This window comes from Eublepharis macularius, chromosome 15 (assembly GCF_028583425.1).
Source record: "Eublepharis macularius isolate TG4126 chromosome 15, MPM_Emac_v1.0, whole genome shotgun sequence".
NCBI classification, from domain to species: domain Eukaryota; kingdom Metazoa; phylum Chordata; class Lepidosauria; order Squamata; family Eublepharidae; genus Eublepharis; species Eublepharis macularius.
The window spans coordinates 52,316,658-52,344,322 of NC_072804.1; the positions used below are offsets into that span (position 1 = coordinate 52,316,658).

The 27,665-nt window shown below is 48.3% G+C and overlaps 1 protein-coding gene across 1 annotated transcript in view; it reads right to left on the reverse strand.

Annotated features, from left to right (window-relative positions):
* Nucleotides 1–2,592: 2,592 nt before the first annotated feature.
* LOC129342986 (carcinoembryonic antigen-related cell adhesion molecule 5-like) overlaps nt 2,593–27,665 on the reverse strand; it is a 51,539-nt gene continuing 26,466 nt past the window's right edge. The window contains exons 11-17 of the mRNA XM_054998945.1: nt 24,827–25,102; nt 24,313–24,570; nt 11,724–11,996; nt 8,277–8,400; nt 6,730–6,782; nt 5,640–5,671; nt 2,593–4,943 (exon numbers count right to left, since the gene is read on the reverse strand). Of these exons, the coding sequence (XP_054854920.1) occupies nt 4,821–4,943; nt 5,640–5,671; nt 6,730–6,782; nt 8,277–8,400; nt 11,724–11,996; nt 24,313–24,570; nt 24,827–25,102 (1,139 nt within the window). The 3' untranslated portion in view covers nt 2,593–4,820. The remainder of the gene's footprint in view (nt 4,944–5,639; nt 5,672–6,729; nt 6,783–8,276; nt 8,401–11,723; nt 11,997–24,312; nt 24,571–24,826; nt 25,103–27,665) is intronic.

The following is a 27,665-nucleotide window of genomic DNA, read 5'->3' on the forward strand; positions in this document are numbered from 1 at the left end:
TGAAGGACTGCTAGTTGCTTATCTTGCAGGTGTTTTGGTAACGGTTCCCTGGTAGGCCTGAGAGAGTGACCTTGAAGTACAGCAGAGACTGCACCAAACTTCTAAGACACTGAGAGACTGAGTAATGCTCATACTTTCCCTCCTCCCTTCTTCCCAGACTCTGCCGGCCAAAATCTGAATGGACTTTTCCCTCACTGGGGGACGACGACTTTGACCTATAAGTAACCTTGCTTTCAGGGGCAGTGCCAGGGTTTCTGGCACCCGCGGCTGCCCCTACGTACGTGCACATGTAGTACGCACGCACCCCCCTGGACTGTGTGATGATGTCATCACGCAGCAAGCCAGCCCCATTGGCCGTCAGGTGGCTGAGATGGCGCGTGGAAGCTGCCTGCGCTCCGCACACTGCCCACGGCTGCTACACCCGGCCGGGGGTGTGTGGTGGCGGCGCCAGCGGGGCTGGCCGGATGCAGCAGCTGCGGGTCAGGTACACCAGCTCCATGGTGCACGCCTTTGCCTCTGGCACCCCCTCTGCTGCCCCCTCCGGTGCCCCAGCACCTGCAGCGCCCACCTCACCACCACAATGGTGGCACCGGCCCTTCTTGCTTTGCCATCCTGAGCCATTTCAGCCAACGATCCTGTCTGACCATCTTGATACTGGTATTTCTCCTCAATAAAGTAACTTTAACTCATACACCTGAGTGATGCAGTGAAGTGCTTGGCGATTTACCTGGCAAGACCTGACATGGGGTAACCTGGGGACCCCATCGCCAGGTAAATTGCACAACCCCATGGAGATAGATCAAGATGGGTGGCCATGTTAGTCTGTCTGTAGCAGCAGGAAAGAGCAAGAGTCCACTAGCACTTATAAGCTGAGCTGTGACTCATGAAAGCTCATCCCCTACCACAAATATTATTAGTCTTATAGGTGTTACTGGACTCTTGCTCTTTTCCACTGCACAACCCCAGTTTGAGAAGTTGGGTGTTTTGCTAGTTTTGCCCTGCATCTTCAACAGAAGAATGACTGGTGGAAATCAGACATGGAGATACAGAAATGGGGAATGGTAGTCTCTTCAACTTCAGATGGCAATGTCTGAAACAGCCATGAGAAAAAGGAAGTCAGTGCAATTGTCCAGTCACCCACGTTAAGGACTAGGAATTTTCGGTGGCAAATTGCAGGTAACACTTGAGTCTATGGGACTCTGTTTGGATTATGAGTTGGGGAAAAATCCCTGCCAGTGCAGCCACGTGAAGGTGCTTGACCATGTGTGTCATTCCCCACTCCCCACCCATGCTGTTGTCCAGTTTCTTTGTCCCAAGCAGACAGTAAAGGTAGTTTGTGGTCTACTAGGTTGTTGTATCGCCACCTGGCAAGAAAAACAAATGGCCAGCCCGGCTTCCGTTCCATGAGCAGAAGTTTCACATGAAAAAAAACAAACCAGATGTTGTTCTTCATAGCATGAAGCCAAGACATGATTGCTGCTGCAGATAGGAGGGCTGCCAATGGAAGAAACAGGAACCAGTTCAAACCTTGGCATCCCAGGTGGGCTGTGTTTGTCATGCTGGGTGAAAATCACAGTAGACTCGCCTTGTTCCATTGTCTTCCTCCAGGCACAGCTTTTGTGCAAGGGTACAATCTTTGCTGGGCATGCCAACTTTTTGACCACTCCCTTTATTTATTTTTGATCAGAAGCTGCAGACATTGGCAGGTAGGCCCAGTAGTCAAGTTTATCGTACACAGCCGTTGGCCTTTACAATTAAAACATGCTTGGGCCATTAAACTAAAACATATTTACAGACATCCGAGATTAAATTCTAGAACCTCAGATCACATTCCACTTCAGTTAGGAACATACTTACCGGGACTATTCGCTCTGATCTTCCTGATGGCCAGAGCAAAAAGACAAAGAGTCTAGAAGCACCTTTAAGACTGACCAACTTTACTGTAGCATAAGCTTTCGAGAACCACAGCTGTCTTCATCAGATGCATCATCAGCTTTTGAGAGCCACAACTCTCTTCATCAGATGCATCATCAGATCCAGATCTCCTGACAGAGGGGAGCTTAGATTGCCCTCCGCCCTGCCGTGATCTCTGCCTGGAGATCAGGGGGCAGGGCCACTGGACATGTGACCATTTTCAAGAGGTGCCGGAACTCCGTTCCATTGCATTCCCACTGAAAAAAGCCCTGTTTAAGACTAACCAGCTGCAGCGCGGAGGGCAATCTAAACTTCCCTCTGTCTGGAGATCAGGGGCGGGGCCACCAGCCATGTGACCATTTTCAAGAGGTGCCGGAACTCCGTTCTACCGTGTTCCGGCTGAAAAAAAAGCCCTAGGCTGATCTTCCACTGAGCTGCTGCACAGACAAATACGTTGGTCAATTGGGATGTTAGCATAGCAACCTGCTAATCGCTCGGTTGGCACTGTTTGAATTGGCAGGTAGGCAATCATTCTTATCTCTGTGCCATCAAAATCTGCCACCGAATTCTGCAGAATGGGCTATGTTAAAAGCATAAGAGCACGGCAGACCTGTTTTCTCCCCGGCCTGTTGGCAACCCTCCAAATCCTCACCCGGTCCCCCTGCAAGACACACAAGCTTTTTTCCCATCGTCAGTCCATTTTTATTAAAAACATAATTTGTTGTACAAATGCCAGAGAAACAGCTCAATTTTTCACAATTACACTCTCTCCCTGTAAGCTGCACAAAACAGCGTGCCCATTGCACTCTCCCTCCCCAGTTATGAAAAACCCCACATCATCTGCAGGCCAGCACCAACCAGATGCGATAAAAGAAGTCCTTTTGGCAAGCCCCTTTCCTTCAGTTGGCTGGCAGCCTCCTCACCACGGGGCAACGGATGGGTTAATGTAAGCACTGGGGCCTTGCGTGGCACACATGCTGGGAACACTGCCCCATTGACAATTGTCCTTCAGTCTCAAAGCCCAGCAGGGACACAGGCTGTCTTTGCCAGCCACACCCAGCAATTAGCAGGGCCCGGACTGTACGTGATGCTATCGCGCCCCAAGGCACCCTGATTCCTGGTCAAAGATTAGCTACATGGAAAGGCCAGAGAATGCCGCCGTAACAATGGAGCGGTGGGCACAGAGAGTTTTTTGCTCTGCTCTTTCCAGTGATCTCAAGTAGCCTGGCTCTGGCTTCGGATTTGGGCCCGTGACATTGAGCAAGTTCAGCCTGTAAGTTTGCCCCATTCGGTCGACGCCGGCTGGCCTGCTGCAAAGTAATTGCAGATTTTCAAAGCAAAGCAAACTTCCCTGCTTTTGACGCCCTTCACTATTCAGCAAAGCAATTTGCCCTTCTCCGCTCCTTCAGGCATTCCTTTTACATGACGGAGAGAATGAAAGCAGAACTGACTCCCACGTGCCCTGATTTTTCACTGCCAATCAATTTAATTTCCCCTGCCCCACCCCTTGCCCCACCCCCACCTTATTGTAACTAACTTCACATCGACCCTGCGAGGTTGGATAGGATGAAGGATGCCTCAAAGCAAAGGATCATGGGCGAACCGGACTTATTAACGTCTTGCAGCCAAACCCGACCTGCAGTCCGTGTGCTTTGTGGCCACCAGTGAGAAAAAAGGATACTTGAGACGTCATGCTCTCCCAGAGGTATCCTGAACTCTAGGCATTGTGCTTTAACCACTAGACTTCCCCCCCAACCACTCAACCCAGTTTTTTTAAAAAAATCCAAATTTAATACACCCTCTTGCCCTTAACCCAGAAGGGAACCAATGCATGCACTTTGAAATTCTTAGCCTTTCTGCTCCATCCATTGGAACACTACTTTGTTAGAAAAACTGGAAAGGGGGAAACCTCTTTGCCCCACCATCTTCTGCATCTTCTTCTGCTTGATCTCCTCTGCAGAACAGGCTGGGCTTTAATCTGCAACAGCATCACATTGCTTCCGCCGTTTGGCCGTGATCCAGACTGGGGGTGGGTTAATCAGAACAAAGGAGCAGACCGGTGGCCTTGCCCGGCAGAGTGAAAATGAGCACGGTGGACCTTTCTGGATTCGACCGTTTCTTTCCCCATGTATTTGCTGACTGTCCAAAACCTGAGAGGGAGCCAACACACCCTGCAAGTCCACATACACCCTGGAACAGCATCAGATTTAGCGACGCAAAGCGGGGCAGGAAGGGAAGGGCTCGACTGGGGACATGCGAGCAACAGCTTGAGCCGGAAACAAGCCGCTTCTCCACTCGGTTGGTGCCGATCTGTCGGAGCGCTGCTGGAATGGAAGGCTTGCCACCACCCTGTAGGAGTCGCCCAGTCTTAAGTGCTTTCTTTGCAATCGTGCCGGTGCTGGGAATTCGTAAGCGGTGCTTCGAGCAACAGAAGCAAGCTCAAGGGAGGAGAATCCACAGCTGCCTGGCAACGCCCAACCCCAGAGACACAGGAAGAGTGAGAGGCTGGGGCAGTGCCAGGAACGAAAGCACAGGGGTGGCACAGAGATGGTAGCATGCTCTCCTCCACCTGAAACAATCTTCCTTGACATGTGCACAACTCCTGGCAGGGGGGGACCCAAGGCCTGCCTCTTATAGCTGGGCTCCGATGCCAGCCCCTTCATTACAACAGGCAGCCAGGCATGGAGAGAAGCTTCCTTTCTGTTCTCAGCAATGGGGGCTGGGTGCAGGCTGAAAGGAGGATCAAAAGGGGGTGGGTGGATGCGTATGTGGTCTCCCCCACCCCCCCAAGAAGCAGAACTTTTCCTCTCCAAGAATCCAGGCAGAGGAAGCAGCAGTGAGGAATAAAGGGGGTGGGTGAGTGTCTGTGCATAGGGAGACCACGGGTGGGGAAATCGATTCCCTGATCATTTCTTTTTGATTACTGAGTAGATGGTGCCACTTTCCGAAGGACTGGTGGGCCCCGGGCCCGGCGGAGAAGGGTTATTGGAGTTGAAGGCTAGTGTGGTATACTGTATGTCCTCTTCACCCTGTAAAAGACCAGAAGCAAAAATCAGAACAGGAACATATATATTATTATTATTATTATTATTATTACTATTATTTAAAAAAGAGGCAACCCTGGTTGCATTTGAGACTTCCAAAACTGGGTAAGGGCAAGGGTCCGGAAGAAACTTGCGGGTCTCCATCCAACCCCCAAGGGAGCCCCCCCCCTCCCACCGTGAGAACCAGTGATTTAAATTCCAGGCAATGACCATAAAACCTGACATCTCTGCTTCTGACAGAGACGGACAACTTACCTTGGAGTCAGAGAGCTAACACCAAGTGTACTTTGGTTGTCAGAACGGGCAACATATCTTACTCTCGTCTGCGATCAGAACTTCAGATTCCTAGAAAAACTCTTGCAAGTGGCCTGCTCATATGCCTTTAAAGGCAGCTCTACAGAAATCCGCAAGTGAATTTCTTTCATGGTGCGAAAGTAACCAGCGTCGCCTGCTAATGTTTTGTGGATCCCGTGGCTATTAAAGGCAAAGGGGCTGGGCCAGTAAAATAACCGGTAACCCTACCTAGATCCTACTTACTTCTTGGGACTGGAAAAGGACTTCAGAATCCCCCAAACCTCCAGTCTCATGTGCTCTAACCACCCAACACCACTCCCCATCTAGAACTGGGAGCAGAGTTATGGATGCTGGACTCTTTAGGGATCACAAATATTCCATTCTTACCGCCGTGGGTTTGGTGTCAGTGACGCCCTGGTCTGAAATGACAGACAGGACAGAGAGAGACAGTCAGGAAACGTGAATGTAAAACAGAGCTTGAACCCAAGCCCCCAGAGACAGGCAGGAAGCATGGAAAAACCCAACCGCTCCCCGTGAGGGAATCACTCCCAACCGAAAGGGAAAACTCTCATTAGGTTAGCAGGCAAACAAGACAAGTAAGCCAATGCAATGTGGAAAACATCTCTTTCTTAGGATCTAGACTTCAGGGGTCGCCAGATCTGGGAAAGGCCTCTGGGGAAAAACTCCTCCCCCCAGGTGTGCGCTGCTTTCCCCAGCTCGAAAGCATGTGAAAAAGTCCCGGTTGGCAAAGCTCTTTTATGCCACTCCTAAGGGCCTACGGGGTTATGTCTGGATCTGACACTGGTATAGTGAACCGTGGAAGGACTTGCCAACTTAACCAGTGGGGTAGGAGTGAGCTTGGAGAGGAAGGGCCCTTCAGGGTCTCATCCTCACAGTCCCGTCCTCTATTTTAGCCCCACTCATCCTGCCTAGGCTCAGAGCACCCCAAGGCCAGTGTAGGACGGTGGGATGAAACGCCTCCTCCGTCTTTAGCTTTCCACTGTCCTTGGAAAGTGCCCCAGAGAGCCCTGGCTTGGCTTTTTGCAAATTCCCTGTTGGGAGGCCCTGCTTTCCCTGCTGCTAGGATGTTTCAGAGATGTAACAGGTCAAAGGCTTTTTTTGGGAAGAGGGGTAGTGGCGAAAGGGGAGGGGCAGGCACCAAGCCACTCCACAGAGAACTTCTGAAATCCCAGTAGCAGCATCAAGGGGGGGCGGGGATCCCCAGCCAGGCTCTTGGAAATGGCAGATGAGCACCGGTGAAGTCCTTTGGTCAAAACTGAACGGGAGTTTCCCATGATGCACTTGGGTCGAGGATGGAATCGTCTCCTACTAGGGTGCTGAGAGCCCCTGTCTAGGGGCATGAGGGAGAGGTTCTCCCTTCCAAATGACAGGGCACCTTTGTGGGAGGGGTGAGGAGGACAGAACAAACCACACACTTCACACAGGCCCCGGCCCAGCCCGTAGGGCTGATACTTACTGCGGCCGGGTGCGGAGGGTATGTTTCCATTGGATGAGTGCTGCGCCGTCATCCTAGGTAAATAGCAGACACCGAGTGACCCTCTGGCAAGCAGGGGTCCCTCTCGCAACAGAGCCAGAAATTCTTCCCTACCCCTACGCTTCCGGCCCGTTGTCAGATACAACAGAACTCCCGTCTGCTTCCGGTTCTTTCTCAGCATGTGAATCCATATTCACTTTATTAGGTTGCCCCCTTCTTACACTGCTCCCCCAAACAAATATTCTTGTATTTAAGGGCAAGAGTCCAGTAGCACCTATAAAACTAACAAAATTTATGAGCTTTCGTGAGTCACAGCTCATTTCAGATACGCCTAGAATATGAATCAATTTGATCCACTTACCAAGATATAAGGAAAGATGGACTCGCATTCTAGCTGTATCTGAAGAAGAGAGCTGTGACTCACAAAAGCTCATATCCTACCACAAATTTTGTTAAAGTCTTATAGGTGCTACTGGACTCTTGCTCTTTTTCTACTGCTACAGACAGACTAACATGGTTACCCATCTTGTATTTAAAGGTTCTATAAAAACTGGAGTATGAAATTTAGAATTTGGAGAGGCATGAATATTGTAATTTTAAGGTAACAATATTAAACACTTTTGTTTAATATTAATAATATTGCCTTAATGGTTATCAATATTTTAACAAGATTTTAATTCAGTATGCATTTTACAAAACGTTGAATTGATCTGCATTATTATAGTATTAAAATTATTTTAAAATAATACTTAGGACTTGTTTTTTTTTTAAAAAATACTTTTGTCCAATAGATTTTTGAACTATTCACTTATTCCATACAATTCTGTTTAATAAAATTGGATGTGAGGGCGATCTGGCTGCGACACCTGTCACTCCAATGATCGCCAGGGTTGATTCGGCTGTTGTTTAATAAAGTTTAATAAACAACAGGGTTTAGAGAATGATCAGATTTTCCAGGTTCTGTGTAGGAACCTATACTGTGTGCCTGAATACATGAAGCTGCCTTATGCAGAATCAGACCCTTGGACTTCCAAGGATAGTATCATCTACTGTACTGGTACCGGTTCTCCGGAGTCTCATGTCAAGCATTTTTGCAACACCTACAATGTGATCCATTATAAACTGGAGAAGCTAGAGACTGAATTTGGGATTTTGTGTATAAAAAAGCAGATTCTCTGCCATGCCCCGCCTGGAAAATTTAAACAAAAACAACTTCTGTCAAAACATTATGACTATGGGAGATGTTCCTTCTTCCAAATATCGAATACAGCAACACAAGTTTGTGTCTCCGAGCTGCCAGGAAGAGGGATAAACTGAAGGATGCTGACTGTTTCCAAGAGACGTGGGGCAGGATTCGAACCCAGGGCAGAGACAGGAAAGACACCCACACCAGTGCCACAGCATTAAACCCTGAGAGTGAGCAAAAGGGCAAACCGAACCCAGTGATCAGAGCAGAAAGGTCTTGGCGAAGGCGGGCGATTGCAAAGTCCAGGGGCCCCAATCCAAGGTGACCAATACGGGCTACTTACCCGAAGGACGTTTTCTTTAGTACAAAATATACCACAGCTACAATGATTACAGCTCCTAGCAAGCATCCAATGACGATCCCAACAATTTGCCCGGCAGAGAGGCCATTATCTTGAGAACCTGCATCTGGAAAAGAAGGAAGAGATGATCAATGACTGCAGCCTCCCAAATCCACTTCATCACGTGGACGCAAGATAACACCCCTGCAAGGTTCCCTCTTCTGGAAACTACACTAAGGTTGGTCCATTTCCTTTAATATGGTCCTGCTGTGTGGGGTTTAACAGAAATTCAGCAGGGGAAGGTTTTCCTAGCATGAGGATGAGTGATGGTAAAAGCTTCACCTGAGAGATTTGCACCAAAGGGGCAAGATTATTTGTGTGTGTGAGAAAGAGAGCAAGAGCGAGAGAGAATCCCACCCCAAACTTCCCTGTAGCTGCGATTCAAGCTTGATCTAAATGTACTCTGGCACTGCCCAAAAGAATCACTAGGGGAGAAAGGCTTTGCACTCAGTCAGAATGACATTTAAATTGGGCGGCTGACCATTTACAGAAGTTAGATAAGTCACGGGAGAAGCCTGGGTCCTCCTCACCAAAACTGGGAGCCTTCCATCCAGCATTACCAACTCTAGCTTGGGAAATTCCTGAAGATTTGGGAGTAGAGTCCAAGGAGGGTACAGCTTAGGGAGAGGAGGGAGCTCAACAGAAATACGGTGCCATAGATTCCACACTCCAAAGCTGCCATTTCCTCCAGGGAGAAATTTCCTCTGTAGCCTGGAGATCAGTCGTCATTCTGGGAGATCTTCAGGCCCCAGCTGGAGGTTGGCAACCCTACTTACAGCACATATTTGAAGGAGAAGAGGGGATTCAGTTGAGACTCCATTTTCCTGATTGTGGTAATGTAACCATGGGATGGCAGTCATTTGGGGTGAGAGAATGAATACCACACACAGTAGGGGGCACTATAGAAATTCACTGAAATAAATATGGCTGCCGGGTTGCAACTCGGAGAGCCCCCCATATCTGTAACCCAGCATTTCCCAAACTCTCTATAGCCAAGACTCACCTTTATCCTGAATTAAAACTGAAGGCACGAGGCACTCCTATACCAACCCTAAAGAAGACTGCAATTCTCAGCCATTGAAGTCCATTATAGCCTTCCCCGTAAATCTTGTTTCTATCACAACACCCAGCTGGAAACGGGGCATTCCCAACACAAAAGGTGACACAGGAGAAGTTGCAAATCTTGGAGACTCACCAGGGGTGGACTGGGAGTGGCCTGGGGACCTGAGCCCCAGTAGCTCTTCTAGCGTTGCTGGGGCCGCATAGCCCAGACCTTTCAGTGGCAACACCGGTCAGCATCAAGTCACTAGTTGCCTCCTTTTGCTCTGCCACTCATTGGCGGTGGTGCAGGGGGGAGGTTGCGCATTAGCTGACACATGTTGTTCGCACCACTTGGCTGGGCCTGACCTGAACGGCCCCTGCAAGAGCTGCCTTGTATCATTGCAGGGGATGCTCACCTGGGCAGTTATAACACCCCAGTCCACTCCTGGAGCTCAATGTGCTCTGTCAATGTCACATGAACACCCGAAGCTGCCTCAGAGTGAATTAGATCACTGGCCCCTCAAGGTCAGCACTGTCTACTCAGGTAGAGGTCTTTCACACCACCTCCTATGGATCCTTTTAACTGGAGATGCTGGGGGTAGAGGTCGGCACGAACCGAAAGACGAACCAAAGTTCATCATGAACTGGGCCGTTTTTTGGTTTGTGAACTGGCGGTTCGCTGGAGGGCATTTCTGACGAACTGCGACGATTTTTATGGCAGTTCATTTGGTTCGTTTTTCAGTTCGTCACTGCGGACAGCCTGGAGCCAATCAATCAGTTTTCTAGGCAACCGGTGCGGGGGGGGGGGCGCTTTCTGCAGACCTTCTGCTGCCCCGGAAATTACATATTCATGAAACAAATGAACCAGTTTGCGAACCAGACAATTTCATGCCAGTTTGTGGTTCGTAGCTCGTGAAATGCTACGAACCACGAACTGCAATGAACCGCCATTTTCCCGGTTTAGGCCCAACTCTAGCTGGGGGTTGAAACTGGGACTCACTGTGTGCCAAGCAGATTCTCTCCCACTGAGCCCAGACGTTGAGTGAATCACTGCGGCGGGTCATAGGACCATAAAACCTTGCAGGTATAATTCCCTTCATCTCCCCAGACCTCAAAGTGAGCTCTTAAACTGCTCCCTGCTAGTTGTTATCAAAACCCCACAAACTGAGCTGTAGGGACAGAATTCACACTACATGCAGCAGTTCATTCGGAACCTAATTTCTGTACAATGACTCCTTTGGGGTTCAACTCAACAGATTTGGGCCCATCTAGAAAGGAAAGGAGGTAGATAGAATCAAGGCACTGGGAGGGAGAGAGTGGTGGAGAGCCCATCCATACAGGCAGGGCTGTTGCTCAACGTCCTGCAGGCACAGTATAGGGGCCATTCAAAGAAGCTAGTGATCTTAGGGGTCAGGAAGAGGGCTCAGTGTGAACCAGTGTGAAGCTGTTTCCAACAGTTTTGACCGGAGAGAGAACACCTGAGGATCCAGCAGCATGCCTTTCCCACACCGCAAGGGTGCCAGCACAAGGTACACTTGTACATCAGCTGAACAAAACCGTGGCCTGTTTCAACTGCATCAGCTTTTAAACTGTGAGTCTTTCTACATAATGCATCTTACATGGGGACTGGGAAGCGTAGTTTAAAAAGACAGAGCCAGCAGAGATCGCTCCTCAGAGGGTTTGTTGATTTCTTCTTTTCCTCCCCAAAGGCTCTGTCAAGACAGAGCCAACTGCAGGGCAAAGGCTTTGCTGTACACTGGAGCTGTGTGAAGGGGCTGTGACATGCCAGTAGGGAAACTTCAGCCCATCATCACCTCTCCAGGTCCAAGCCTGGCTCTGGAAGCCAGCTCCAGCCTATTTTCATTCCTCGCTGCCCTCTGGTTGGGAGAGGTGAAATTTACAGACCTTTGGGGAGGCAAGGATGAAATTAACAAACGCTCTGAGGAGCGATTTCCACTGGATCCATCTTTTAAAACTACGCTTCCTGGCTAACATTGCATCTCCCTGCACCTGAGTGACCCTGTGTAAGATGTCATGTGTAGAGAGACTCTGTGAACTGAGCTTTTAACTTGTTGATCCCTAACGAAATCTGTGACCTGCAACTTTTCTGGATTGTTAGCCACCTTGAGTTTGCAAAGAGAAGACAGGGTATAAATATTTTAAATAAATAAAATTAAATCAAAACAAGGGTTTGGGCTTCTAGCCTCCAGGCGAGTTTCAGCCCCAGTATCCCTCCTTACGGAAGCTGGAGAAAATCAAAATTAAAAATCATTTCTGCCACTCCCTGGCATGGATGGACGGCAAGAGGTAAGAGGTCATTAGCAGAGTTCGACTGGTGGGTTTACTCACTTTCCAAGGTTATTTTACTAGGGTTGCTCGTGGCGCTGTTAGCAAGGTTCCTGGCCTCACATGTATACATCCCCTCATCGTCTTTGCTGATGTCAGGAACAGTGAGGGTTCGGTTCCGTGCGGAAAGTATTGATTTGACTGGGATGGGATTTCCATCCTTAAGCCAGGAGACGCTGACACTGGAGCTTTCAGAGGTGGTACAGTTTAAGGTGACGTTCTCATGCTCTTTCACGGTGGACGCTGCAGGCCACAGAATTGGCTGGGAGAGCTTTTCTGGACACAAAACAGAAAGAGGGTCATACTTGGTAGGGCACATCAAGGCCTCTGAAGCTGGGTATGGGTGCCCATTCAGGAACTCTACCGGTAGGCCACCCCTTAGGATAAGGAAGGGTCTTGTCAGTTCACAGCCCTGGAGACTCCTTAGAGCGATCTTGCTTTTGAAAATGCAGTCATACAATTGTGGAAGCACATTTTGAAACTGTTCTGGGAATTCCACAGTTCCCAAGGCCACGGACATTCTGACCACCCTGTTCCGTTTGTGGTACACAAAACATTACAAAAGGGTTGTGTGTGCGCAGGGGCACATTATACTACTTATTTTATTGTCTAGTTAAGGTATACAGTGGTGGCGAGGAAGATGCTTACATTGATGTGGAAGGGGGGAACTACACCACCTTCTAAGGATTCCTTCTGAAAATGTTTTAGGAGAAGTTGATAAGGAATTGACCTGGAGACATCACAGCTTTTTTGAATGAGCAATTGAGAACGAGAGAGAGGGGAAGGGAGAGAAAGAGAGAGCACATTTTGCAACAAAAGAAATTAAGTGCTATCAACTGCAAATATTCTGGAGGCCCTGTGGGAAAATGAGGCTTTAGTGACTGCTTACTGAACAAAGTATTACCCACTTTGGAATCTCTTACTGCTCAGTCCCTGGTTTGTGAGTGCCACTTATTATTCTTCGAAGTCAGGTGCCAACCCCTGAGGGGAAGAACATATTTACTGAGACGTATTATGCAAGGGCAATCCAATATGGGGAACACGCTGCTTACTCTGGTGTATGCATGGCCCAGTTTATACCGCCAGCAGTAACGGTCAAGGTGGCTGTTGTTTATAGCTCCAGAAAAGTTAACTGTGTTAGTCAGTAGTTACAAAATAGTAAAGGGTCCAGTAGCACCTTTAAGACCAGGGCTTTTTTTCTGGGAAAAGAGGTAGTGGAACTCAGTGGGTTGCCCTCGGAGAAAATGGTCACATGGCTGGTGCCCGCAATCTAAACCCCCCTCTGTTTGGAGATCAGGGGGCGGGGCCACCAGCCATGTGACCATTTTCAAGAGGTTCCGGAACTCCGTTCCACCATGCTCCAGCTGAAAAAAAGCCCTCTTTAAGACTAACCAACTTTATTGTAGCAAAAAGTTTCGAGAACCTCTGCTCTCTTTCTCAGATGCATCTGACGAAGGGAGCTGTGGTTCTCGAAAGTTTATGCTACAGTAAAGTTGGTTAGTCTTAAAGGTGCTACTGGACTGTTCACTGTTTTTTTATATGGCCTTGTAGAAGACAACTTCTTAAGGGATTGTAGCCCACGTTTGCCACGCTTATGAACACCAAAAAAAAAGGCCACTGTTGCACCTCATGGTAGGATCCAAAGGCAACAAAAAGACATTTTGGTGACTAACGAGGTAGTAAACACATAGTAATAAACTAAAGAATGGAAATTTACAGCAGAACTGCTCTTAATAAGGTTGCTGTGGTTTGCGAACCGCTTTGAAGAAAAAGAAAAAGCAAGCAAGCCACGGAATTTGGTTGGTTGTGAAGGCACTGGGGAAAATTCCCAGGGTTGTTCCTCTCCACAGTAGCCACCAAGGCATGTGCACAGTTTTGCAAAGCAGACGGACCTGCTCTGGAAGAACTAGCATACGACTGAAGCTAATACAACGGAACAGGTTCCACGCACAATGCCTCACACATACAGCTGTTGGCCAAGATATCTCCCAGGGTGATTCAGAAACCACCCGGCTCTTTTTTCATTTCATGGGATTCGATTTTGTTGACACAATAAGGAAATGTAACAAAGCGGACAGGATGTTGCAGTATTGAAACTATTGTGAATTACCCAGTGAGGCTGGAACAAGTCAGAGCTGATGTTTGGGTGGGATTCCCCCCCCCCCCTCCAGGGCATCAAAGAGATGAAAGCAAGTTCATTGTCTTTTATCCTTCTGTGTAAGCCACCTTGGAGATCCCTCCTGGACTGACATGCCCTAGGCAAATTATGACTTTGATGCTCGCCAATTCAATGGAGAGAAAAGTGAGTTGTCCTACTATTAAAGGGACAGGAGGCTTTTTTCTCCAGGTTGCCGGCATCCCTAGATAGGCCAATAGTCTCATTCCGTATAAGGCCATGCTCCCTCCATTCAGCATGGGCCTTTATGGACAGGCACCCCTCTAACTTTGATGTCTTGGGCAATCGGCTAGGTTTGCCTAGTGGTTGGGCCAGCCCTGGTTGACTGTTTTTCTGGACAACTGGAAACAAAAATTCAGGCTGCACAAAAAACCAAGAATGCAGCTGGAGGGGGAGCTGTTCAACCAGACAGGGCTGGCTTATGCATTCAGCAATGTCGAGTTCACGACGTTTCGCTTTGGGACACAGGCTTCGTGTATGTGTGGGAGGCTGCATGCTTGAATGTTCCCATGAACATCTCCCAGCATAGTGAAAAGGGAGAGGCCATCAGACAAACCTCCTTCTGTCTGTCATGCTAGTTTTCTATGCAAAATAATTCTTTTTCGGTGAGGAATATTAAAAAATACTATTTCCCCACTTAGAGTCCAAACCTGTCTTCTGCTCCTGTGGCTTGACAGAGTTTTTAAGTATGCTTATTTATTTAAAACATTTCTCCTTTAGTATCGAGTCCTGAATACCGTTCGGCTTACAAATATGATCCCTGCCCAAGAGGCACAGTTAAAACCAGTCTAAAATTACTCTATTGAAAGGTCACAGAGCTTTTACTGACTGTTTTAATTTTTATGGTTTAGGTTTTATTCGCAGGCAGAAGTTGCTTTGAGACTCAAAATTGGCTGAGAGCTTGTAGGACAGAGATGCTCGGAATAAACAAACACATTCTAAAAACAGGACCTCTTCCTACATGTGCCAGCTTCTGCTAGTACAATCTTGGCACAACAGACTTATTACATTTACATCCCACTCAGAACTCAGGGAGGAAAGCTCTCCCATCCAGGCATTGACTGAATGCAGCTCTACTCAGTTTCAGCAAGATTACCTCCCAAGCCTACCCTGGGACAACATTCTGGTTCCTGAATAGGATTACCAACTCCAGCTTGGGAAATTCCTGGAGATTTGGAGACAGTGCCTAGGGTGAATCTGGGACAGGCCTCAGTGGAGTTGTGATATCACTCTAGGGCTTCCGTTTCTCCTAGATTCTATGGTATACCATAGACTCCTTCACTCTATGGAGTTGTGATATCACTCTAGGACTTCTGTTTCTCCTAGACTCTATGGTATAGAGTCTGGTATACCATACAGCCTGCCCTTCGAAGTCAGCACATTCTCCAGGAGAACTGACCTCTGAAATCTGAAGAACAGTTGTTGAGTGAACGCCAAGTCCCACCTTACGGTTTGTAACCCTATGCCTGATGTGGGAAACCCAAACGGTGTGTGCGCTGCAAATTCTCACGCTAACAGTTAATTGCTGACTAGCTGCCCTTTCATGGCAACCAAACTCTCCTGCATGAAACCGGCGCTTCTCTCTGCTGAACGCTAGGGCTGGTTGTTCTGTTACATATTAAATTAGTTCCTAACGGAGCAAGTCATCCAGTTCTGCATATTTGGCTGGAAGAGTCCAAGATTTCTTCTGCTGGCACCGTGCAAACACAATTGTGACTTTTCCAATTCAAAATATTATAGCACTGGGGGATATATTCCAAGTAAAGGAGCTTGTGGACAGATCCATCCCATCAGCCAGCTTTAAGTTCACAGATGGCTCAGTGAATAATAAATAGGTAAAGAAGTGGAGTGGCAGACAAAGGCAAACCGAAAGGATCTGTAAATCCCAGGAGAGAAACGACAGAACAAACAGCAGGCCGGAGTAAGCAGCTTTGGGCAATAAACCCCACAATCTCTCAGTCTAGCCAGCCATTTAGTTCATCCTGTCAGCAAGCCACATGATGCCACAAAGTCCTAGAACTGCACATGATACCGCTGCCAACTGAAGTGGCCCTCTACAATTCAGGTGGACACCCCTGGGCCCAGGGTTTCCCAGAACTGCTATTGTCCAACACCCCACAGCCCAGCCCCTTAAAAGACCGCAAATGATTGCTTAGCGGAAAACTATCTGACTTTCAGCAACGATGAACCCACACTAAATTAAATTAAAATTCTCTAAGTCAGGCAATTCCAGTTTTGCATCAAGAAAAATCTGGGTTCTGTGTGCGAATTATCCGTTCCAGATGATCATATTGGCTGGATTTATTCTGCAGGTTTTGTTGCTTTGCACGAGGTATTTGGCCAGCCGGGGAGAAAAGCAAGCCCTGCTCCCTGGAAATCTTATTCAACCATTTCTCTGGCTTCTGGATTTTCGGCAGCCATGTTTCAATCCAGTTCTCATTGATGTACAAGATGCACCCATACAGTCCAATCTGATTTGCTTGCACGATGAGATGATTTGAGTTGAGTCACAACAAGCTGACAGCCTGGTGACAGCGCCTGGATCATTATTCACACCTGTTTCCTCTTCTAACTTCTCTGCATAGCCTTCTGCTGCATTTTATTGAAAGGGGAACTTTCAGCCCTCGTATGCAGAAGTGCTTGTTTCCTCCCGTGCCCTTCTGCGACATCCATCCCATACCTCATAGACCAGTTAACTTTTACAAATTTTGCCAGATGGACACAGAGGTATCTAAAGAGCATAAGCACTCTTCAAACCCTGTTTCTAAACTGCTAAGAGGCGGGGCTTGCTTTATTCGAACACCAGAAAAGGTTTACTTTTACAGTATGTAAGAGCAAGAATTATGCACCCTCAAGACAAGCCCCCCCCATCCATATTTCTGCATGAAATATTGATTGGAAGGAGGCATGCCCAGATCAGGGACTCATGCAGAGAGCCAACAGGCAGCCTGTTGTGGGAATAAGAAATTCCGTAATGTACCTGCATCAAAAGCAATTGACTGACCCAGCCATTTCTAGTCCACACAGAGCACGTGGCTATACAGACAAGGCAAAGGGTGCTGTCAAGTCATAACCAACTCATGGTGGCCCCATGGTGTTCTGTAGTTGCCCACAACCTTCCCTCCTCATTCTTGCCTCCTTTGTTTATTTATCTGGTACATTTTCATCCCGCCCTCCCTCCATGGGTGGTGGACACTGGTTTCTCTTCTCTCCGTGTTATGCTCAGCAAGCCTGGGTGGTCGGTTAGGTGAGAGTGTGAGATTGGGTCAAGGTCACCTATTGAGCTTCCATGGCAGAGAGGGGAAGGATTCAAACCTGGGTCTCCCAGATCTTAATCTAAAACTTTAACCACTACACCAAGGGTACGCTCTGCTCTGTCGTTGTTGACATGCTTTCGATTACAAGCTTGCAAACGGCAGCTTGCACATCCTCAGGGGCAGTCTTAGCCAATGGACAACAGGGGCAGCTCCCCTGAGCCCCATGCGGTGGGGGACCCTGACTGCCCCCAGCCCCATCTGCCTGATTGGGGTGGGGAGAAGAAAAACAGCAGCTTCTCATTGCTGCCACTCATGCCCACTCTGTCAGAGGCTCCGACAGCACACCACACCCGCCCTCACATGGGGTGAGGGCTGACCTTGCTTGGCCCTGGTAGTGAGGGCTGGTGTGGGGTGTGTGTGGCAGTGATCTGGGCAGGGCCGGCGCGCCTATTAAGGCCAGGTAGGCGGTGGCCGCAGGCGCGGGGTGCCGGAGGGAGCGCCGGAGGAGGTGCGGCAGGCGGGAGCGCGCACCACAAAGGACCAGCCTCCTATCTTTCCCACCCCACGCCGCTGCCGCCACCAGCACAAGCCCCCGGCCAGGCGCAGCCACCGCAGGCAGGCATCTGCGGCGGCGCAGGCAACCAAGCGGGAGAGCTCGGAGGCCGCCCGCTGCAGCAATTGGGCGGGCGGCGGTGCGCGCGCTCCCGTGATGACGTCACACATGACGTCATCACGCAGGCCGGTGCGCGCACGCTCATGTGTGCGCGGGGGCACCCGGCCGGCCGCGAGCATGGCAGACCCTTGCGCCGCCCCTGGATCTGGGGCCCCATCCTAGACCTCAGGACCCCTGAATCACTAGGAGCACCCCTAGAGTTCCCACTCACACAACCAAAATGGAAACAACAACAACAATAATAATAACATTCGATGTATATACTGCCCTTCAGGACAATTTAATGCCCACTCAGAATGGTTTACAAAGTATGTCATTATTATCCCCACAACAATAATCCCCCTGTGAGGTGGGTGGGGCTGAGAGAGCTCTGAAAGAGCTGAGATTGACCCAACGTCACCCAGCTGGCTTCAAGCGGAGGAGTGGGGAATCAAACCCAGCTCTCCAGATTAGAGTCCCATGCTCTTAACCACTACACCAAACTGGCTCTCCAGCTATAAACTGGCTCTCCAACTACAACATTAGCACTTATATACCACTATTCTAGACAGATCAGTGCCCCACTCAAAGTGGTGAACAAAGTCAGTGTTATTATTATCCTCACACTCCAGTTAAAGAGGTGAGCTGAGAGGAGAGGCTCACCCAAGTCCACCTGCTGAGCTCACAGCAGGAGTGGGAGTCGAACCAGCAGAGTGCTGACTTGCAACCCAACCACTTAATCACAGGGTCTTTGGTAACAGGGCAACTAGTTGCTGACCAGGATTATGGATTGTGAATTCCTTGCAGGTGGGGAACTCTCTTCTTGCTCATGCAGTGAAGTGCCATGTGCAAGGCTGCCAACCTCCAGGTATGCTCTGGAGATCTCCTGGTGTCACAGCTGAACTTCAGATGACAGAGATCATTTCCCCTGGAGAAAATGGCTGCTTTGGTGAGTGCACTCTATGCCAGTAGACCCCAGCTAGGTCCCTCCCTTCCCTAACCCCCCTCCCTAGGTTCCATCCTTAATCTCCAGGGATTTCCCAACCCAGAGCTGGCGATCCTACACATGCCCTGGTGGCAGTGAGTATGGGTATAAAATAAAAATGCATGCCCAAAGGAGACAAGCATGCCCTGCCCTGGGAAAATGCTTCAGGCCCTTCTTGGAAGCTCTTCTGACTAATACCTCCCTGCACAGGGTGAGGATGGATGACTGTAGCTGCCACCACACACACAGCTGAAAACCAGCCACAGTGAGTGCTCGTTTGCATATGACAATTCATTCAAATGCATACAAACCCATCTTTCCTGAGCCGTGAAGGCACAGTTGGGAAAAGGATGCCTAAGAGTTTAAAACCACCCACATGGCGCCACTGGGGTGGCTCAGGCCCAACGGCAAATGCATCAGTTGCATGGGGGTTCTGTTGGCAATGACTGAACTCTGCTCAGAATCTCAGGCTGAACACATAGACTTGCAAGTACCCTCTCAACTCCTGCCGGGAGGGTAGGGACAGCTGGCCCTTACCTCGTGCTGTCCACGAGGATCCTCTTCAGCCCTCAGGCTGACATTATGATGTCACTTCCGGAAGTGATGTTATCACCTTTGCCACGAGGGAGCACTCCCGCACTCTGCATGGGGCCAATTCGGCCCATTTGGGACCCAAGTCGGCCCCAAATGAAGCACAGGAATGCTCCCACGGCTGGCACGACGACATCACATCTAGAAGTGATGTAGCCATGTGTCATGATCTGGCTGTGCCAGGAAGGCCTAGCAAGGCCTCAGACACCTGTTAGCAGTGGGAGTAGGCCTGCCTACAATTCCCAGGAGTCCCTGGGCCATTTTGGCGCCCTTTTTGGCCAATCAGAACACAGGGGGCTGGTGCTATATAAGTCTGGGAGGGAAAAAGCCTGTGTTCTTCTTTCTCCCAGGGAGCAGGCCGGAGGAGATTTCTGCTAGGGGGAGAGGCCCTCATCCAGGTAGGGTGAGAAGACAGGCCTGGCAGACAGATGGACAGTGAGTTCAGTTTGCACTAGGGCCTTTTGTTTATTTTGCTTTTACCCATCTATTGTTGCTAATGCACCTTGCTTGTTTGATTGATTAACTGACCTCCTTGTAAATAAATCCTTTTGTTTGTTGTTACTCGGCTGAGTCTTCACGGCTGTTTATTGGCCAAGTTACGGAGGTCAGAAGGGTTGGGAGGGTACTCTGGGCCTTCCCAAGGGACCCTAAATCCCAGAGTGGTGGCAGTGTAAGGTGCCTCACCCCACCTGAGGCATGACACCATGCGTGCTGGGACCACACATGCTTTGCATTCCTGAGCTGTCTGCTGGTGGTAGACAACCTCCTGGAGTTGGCCACTTCCCGCCAATCACTGGGCAATCGGTGGACAAGGGGGCAAATCCCTGGGATCAACCAAGGGGCACACGGGAACCTATGAACACATGAAGCTGCCTCATACCAAATCAAACCATTGGGCCATCAAGATCAGTATAGTCTAAGACTATCAGTGGCTCTCTAGGGTCTCCGGTAGAGGCTTTCTCATGGCCCTTTCAGCAGGAGATGCTGGAGATTGAACCTGGGACCTTTTGCATGCCAAGCAGATGCACAACCATTGAGCCAAAGCCCTTCTCCAAAGGGAAAGTTACTCAGCCAGTCTTTCATCCAGGACTCTTTTTCAGATCTCTACATTTCCTGTTATGACACACCCGAAAATTCAACCTTTCGCATATTAACACTTGACTATGCCTTAAACTGTTTCCCCCAACTCCTTCCATAGAAGGATTTATTAGCCTCCTAAAGCTGCAGTGGCAGGAATGAAGCTGGTGGCAGCTCCACCCCTTACAAAAACAAGTGGGTTTTTTTCCTGGGGAAAGAGGTGGTGGAACTCAGTGGGTTGCCAGCACATGGGGCAAATCTTGGCGGCAGGTGGTGCCCCTGGTGCCACATGTATGTGCACAAAGTGCATGCATGCTCCTAGGACTGCACAATGATGACACTTTGGGTCAGCTGGAACAAGGGGAAAGTTTTTAAAAGTTTAAATCGCCCTTGGCGAAAATGGTCACATGGCTGGTGGCCCCGCCCCCTGTTCTCCAGACAGAGGGGAGTTTAGATTGCCCTCCATGCTGCTCCAGTGGTGCGGAGGGCAATCTAAACTCCCCTCTGTCTGGAGATCAGGGGGCGGGGCCACCAGCCATGTGACCATTTTCAAGAGGTGCCGGAACTCCGTTCCACCATGTTCCTGCTGAAAAAAAGCCCTGAGTGTCGCCATGACAGGAACAGAGCGTTTGAGTCCTGCCCATCCCCATGAACATTTTATTTATGTCATTTATGTCCTATAAGACTAACAAAATTTGTGGTAGGCTATGAGCTTTTGTGAGCCATGGGACCTGGAATCTGCACCGCGGAGCCCTAAGGGACTGGTTATTCAAGTCATCCTGGATGGAGTTATGGGCAGGACCTGTTGCCAGTGAACTGCAGGAATTCTTGGTTTGGTCACCTCTCAGATGGGACTTGTATTTTTATTTATTTGTTTATTTATTTGATTTATACCCTGCCCTTCCTGTGAGCAGGTTCAGGGCCAAGCTACAAGTGATGAATGACACAGGTTGGACACTTGCCAGCTTCCCTCAAGTTTTGATGGGAAATGTAGGCATCCTGGTCTTGCAGCTTGGCTCTCTGACTGCTGTCCAATGGACTTTTCAACTGTCACTTGTCCAACATTCCGCCAAGTTGCCTACATTTCCCATCAAAACTTGAGGGAAGCTGACAAGTGTCCAACCTGTGTCATTCGTCACTTGTAGTTTGGCCCTCAGGGAGGCTTCTTTGGCATGGAGTAGTTACAGGGGTTGTTCCATCTTTTACACTTGGCGTTCCTGAAGGACAGGGTCTCAATTCTGGATAATAAAGAGCTGCCTGCTTTGCTAAGACCTGTTACTAACCTAATCTCTTACTTTTTAAAACCCTAAAAATCTATTAATTTTTTAAAACCCTGCACCCTGTGGCGCAGAGTGGTAAACTGCAGTAGTGCAGCCCAAGCTCTGCTCACGACTTGAGTTCAATCCTGGCAGACGCCAGGTTTAGGTAGCTGGCTCAAGGTTGACTCAGCCTTCCATCCTTCCGAGATCGGTAAAATGAGTACCCAGTTTCCTGGGGGTAAAGTGTAGATGACTGGGGAAGGCAGTGGCAAACCACCCCATAAAAAGTCTGCCAAGAAACGTCATGATGCAATGTCTCCCCATGGGTCAGTAATGACTCGGTGCTTGCACAGGGGAATACCTTTACCTTTACCTTACTCTTCCTCTAAGGATCTCGGGATGGTGTGCATCATTCTCCCTTCCCCATGTGATCTACACAGCAACTCTGTAAAGTGGATTAGGCTAAGATAGTGACTGGGCATACTGGATGACCAGCGAGGTTGTGTGGATTTAAACTCGGGTCCTTCCAGATCTTATTGCAACATTCAACTGTTACATTACACTGGCTCTCACTATTGCATATGGCCGTTCTCCAGGCCCTCAAGCGGGGGCCTTTCTCAGTTGTGCTGTCCGGGATATTTAAAAACTTCCTGTATGCTAATTAATACCACTTTAACTGACAGGGGTTCTACCCTCCCACCCATGTCTCAAAAGGAAAATCCTGAAAACTATATGCCAATTGTGGTGAGAATTCTGTTAAAGAGTTATAGCTCTAACCACAGTCCCTAGGTGATCTGGGGGGCAGGCAATAGCGACTAAATCAGATTAGACCTGTGGTCTAGATGTACCCTATCTGGGACTGAATTTTGGACCTGACAAAGTATCCAGAGATTGAATTCATATACAGGCAAAGTAAGAGCTCCATGACTGAACTGGTCTTGGCCTCTTTCCAGTCCAATCTGTGTAGGAGGTTTCTGTACTAGAGATCTATTCTAAACAACAACGGCATACTGAAAGAAATTCTCTGAGCTACTAAGCCATGAAGGAAATGGCATGTTCACATCGGCAATTTAGTTATGGAACTACTACAAGGATTCCCCCTTTTTAACTTGTAGTTTGTCCCTTCCCTGCGTCAGCAGGACAAAATGACTAGGGCATCAAGGAACTAATAGTAAAGCAAGTATAATCACAGCAATTGCATTCATTTTAATGGTTTTGGTTATTAAAAAGAGAGAGTTGAAAAGGGCACTAATGCCCAACGGCCATTAATAGCTTCCTATTATCCAAGAGAGTAATTACAGAGTGAGTGGGATAAACAAAATAACATCTCCGCAACATTGTCTCTCTGAAGAACGACTCGCCCTCATTAAATCCCGTCACTGTTTCCCGAAATACATATTTTTGAAACCGAAGGCAGATATGAAGCGTGACCAGACACACAGTTTGGCCCTTGGAAAAAAACACAGACCATTTCCTTCCATAATCCATTTTTCTACTTATTACTGACAGAGCATCCGAAATATGAACCCGGAGGGAAGAAGCTGGGAGTTTGTGAGGAAGATCCACTAAGTGGCTGAAATCAAGATTGAAATCCAGTCTGAGGGCATGTGCACTCAGCAGGGACAGAAAGTCAGGAAGAACATAAACAAAAGCCGTCACAAGGAGATGGTCAAGGCCTGCAAAAGTCAAAGAAGCTATATCTCATGAGGGGTCCCAGTTCAGAAGTTTCAGAGGCAAGCAATTGCTTTATATGGGATGTCCCTCTGAGACGTGCCATGTCCCATGGCAGGGAGCCTGAAAAACGACTCCTGGAAGACATATAGACAACGGAATAAAGTTTGCTGGTTCAACAGAAGATGATCTAATGCCAAATTTCACGGCAGATGATGAAGTTGAGATTTAGGACAGTTATAGGGGAGTGCAACAGACATAGAAAACGGGACAGATATACAGAAGACCGCTGTGAGGAAAGCTGTGGGGACAGAGAGGGAGGCACCACTGAGGTAGATGTGATTTATCTAGCCTGAATACTGTGGTATCACTAACAGCACATACACAACTGAGTGGAAAGTGACACAGTTGGCATCGGTTCTAGATTTGGGAAACGTGGAAGGATCCAGCAAAGGCAGAAAGATAACTATTGTGACAGAAAGGTTGATATGGGAGGAAGAGGAACTGCTTATGTAGGGCTGGGATCCACTCCCTGCCCCTCTGTGATGACATCACTTCCTGGATGTTCTCCATTTCTTCACTTCCTGGAAGTGATGTCATCATCCCGCCCTGGGAGCACTCATGCACTTAGCGCACGCACAAAGACATCCTAAACAGTGAGTGCCCGGTCGCTCCCTCCTACCAGAGGATAAGGGGACCTGGCAACCCTATTTTGCACACAGGCAACTCGCCTAAGAGCTGGAACCTGTGTGAACAACGGGCAAGCAAAAGGGAACATCGTAGTTTTAGCTTCTCCTCTGGTTTGTCTCCCCGCATTGGACAATCTAGTCTCATCACTGCTTTACTTCTACTAAAGCAGATGTGCGTTTGATACTCAGCAATAATTCCATGCTCGATTGCAGCATCAACCCCACAAACACTCACCTAGCACTTGGATCTCCCATGTCACAGCGCTGCTGTTGTCAGTCTTAACATTAGTAGCATTGCAGGTATAATTGCCAGAATTGTCAAAAGACGCATCAGAGATCACGAGCTGGGAACTGTTCTCCATTTCCTCAGTTTCATTAAAGAACCAAGTGTACTGAGCAACTGGGTTGGAGGGAGCATCGCAGACGAGACTGATGGTGGAGCCCTCTACGTAAGAGTGCTCCTGGGGGCTGATTATGGGGTCATCAGGCCCATCTAGAGCAAATACAGGAGAGTCATAAGTTGGGAGAGACCAGGAATATCAAAGATGGTGTCCGCTTACTCCAACATTCAGTATCTCTCCACAGCCAAAGAAGTGGCTGCAGGTGAAAGATATGTTCAACCATCAAAACTTGCTGTCGAAACAGTAATTTGAGGACAGATACTGAGTACTGGGGATGTCGGCAGACTAAAAGACGAGCCAAAGAAACACCCAAGAAGAGTAAGGCACAAAGACCGGTGCCACACTTACACAACACGTCCAGTGGAAAGGCATCGCTGGTGTCTTCGCTGACACTGTTGATCCCATGGCAGGTGTAGGAACCTGCATCGGACCGATTGACTGGGCTCAATACGAGGCTTTCATGATTGGAGCCCAGGAGAGAGATGTGGTCTCCATCCTCTAAACGTTGGTTCTCTTTAAACCAAGTGTATGAGACCTCGCTGCCATTAGAGATGCAACTCAAGGTCACTGAATCATATTCAATGGTTTCAGAAGGACCTTCAATGCTTACGTTAGAAACGATTGCTGTAGGGAAAGAAGAGTTGGGGAGGAGGGAGAAATTATGGTGGATTTTTTGTGTGTGTGGCTTTCTGTGTGGGAAGGCTTCACACACCTTGCCTCAGAGCAGAACCACAAGTGACAAAAGGCACAGATTGGACACTTGTCTGCTTCCCTCAAGTTTTGATGGGAAATGTAGGCAACTTGGCGGAATGTTGGACAAGTGACAGTTGAAAAGTCCATTGGACAGCAGTCAGAGAGCGAAGCTGCGAGACCAGGATGCCTACATTTCCCATCAAAACTTGAGGGAAGCAGACAAGTGTCCAATCTGTGCCTTTTGTCACTTGTGGTTCTGCTCTCAGGGACTCAAGTTCCCCAGAAATCTTCCAGAAGCCGAAAGATCATGATACATATAATTCGTTCTCCTCGAAAGAAAAGAAGGAAGGAACTTAAAACTACAGAAGAAGCGTGGAGTGACAAGTGTAGGAGTTTCTGGTGGGGGGAGAGGTGGATACGTTTCATGGAGAAGACAGATTTTTCATTATGGGTGAATCCTGGAAAGAAATTGTAAGGATCTGAGTAAAGTAGAGGTCCCCAACCTTTTAGAGCCTGCAGGCACCTTTGGAATTTTGAGAGGGGTAGTAAACGCCACCCCAAAATGGCTGCCACAGGAGGTAGATCCACACCCACAATGGTGTCCCCAGGAGGCGGAGCCAAAGAGAATACCTCCCTCAGAAGGCATCAAGGGAAGTTCTGGCAGGTAACAGAGTGCCTACAGGCAGCATGTTGGGGGGAACCCTGCAATAAAGGATCCTGAAAAAAGACAGTGGGATAAGAGGCTGTGAGCACCAGACCGTGGAAAGGGTGGCCTGAACAATTTCAATCAAGATTCCAGTCCAGTGTAAGGTATAAGAACATGCCCCAGGGAAGAAAATGAACAGAAGACATGCAGAGAATTTTCTAACGCAATGCACTACAAAAGAAGATACATCCCACTGACAATTCTGACTTGGAGTCTTCATTTTACAAGCCATGCAGAGTCTGATGGGTGGTGGGGAATCCAGTAATTAATGTTGGAAGAGAAGTGCAAGAAGGAATACAGGTGGGTGGGTGGACAGAAAATGATGTAACACCCAAGGGCTGGAAAACTGAATGGTGGTTGCCGGTATCAGATCAAAGCTTAGGATATACGGAAGGGTCCCGTGGAAGACAGTAAACAGGACAGGTAAAAAGATATTCACGCGCACTGATTTGCTGTCAGAATGTGTACATTGCTAGGTTTGGTTTATGGAGAGTGAAAAACCACTCAGAAGGCAAAAGTGAATGCCATCTATTCTGGATAGGGAGACAGCAAGAATAAGAAATGAGTTGATGTGAAAAACCGAGGAAAACCTTTTATGTAATCTGGTTTGCGGTATTTCTTCCCTTTCTTTGCTTCCTTGGATTCCTGTGGAAAAAACTGTACAGTCCAAGGCATTTTTATCTCAAACACTTGTCCCCGATTGGCTGACCGTGCTAGCACCTTAATGGTATGCATCGACTATATATATTTTTTGTGGCTTTGACACACCAGAAATCATGCCTATGAACGCATGTTTAAGCTCTAGAGATGAACACGGCTAAAATAGCAGCAAAGGACAGGATAATCTGGGCCTATACCACTCAATGAATACAAACAACTACCAGAACAAGTGTCTAAACCTTGTTCTAGAACTAGGTTATGTGACCTTAGGGCAAGTCATCAAACTACCCAGTTTTCTGCTAAATATAACGAAATGTCTCTAAATGATACATTCAAACACTAAAACCAGAGACAAGCACATGGAATAAGGAAGAGAAGCATTAATGAATGAGTCAGTGCAGATATAAGGTGATATTCATCCAATGGTAACAAGGGCCGTTTTTACACTACTCACCTTCATCCGCAATGGGGCACAACATTGCGAAAAAACTGCAGAAGATTGCGTCTTCTCGCACGAGTTTTGTGCGACGTCGTGCAAAACTCGCACGAGAAGACGCAATCTTCCACGGTTTCTTCGTGACGTTGCGCCCCGTTCCGGATGAAGGTGAGTAGTGTGGAAACGGCCTAGCTTAGAAAACTTTGAAAAGGTTTTAGGAGAATGGAGACAGCAGGGCTACTGGCTAGAGTGGCTTAAATGCCTAGAGGAATGAAAATGAAAACTTGCCCTCAAGTCATAGTTGACTTATGGATACTGGATCATGGTGATAAGAGATGATAAATTCATGCCATTCTGCAAGCGGCGCGTAGGGCAATCTAAACTCCCCTCTGTCTGGAGATCAGGGGGCGGGGCCACCAGCCATGTGACCATTTTCAAGAGGTTCCAGAACTCCGTTCCCCCGCGTTCCAGCTGAAAAAAAGCCCTGCTAAGGAATACTCCGCTAACAGAGAATCCAGCCCTGATGTTTTGCTTCTCATAGTCACCACAGCTGCAGGACAGAGTGCAACCAATTTAAATATCATGGCAAGCAGGTAAGAAAAATGTACGTGTACGACATTGCATGTGATCGTCACGCCATTTAAGCTGCAGGTCAAATCAAACCAAAGCCACAAACTACAATTCTCCTGGGC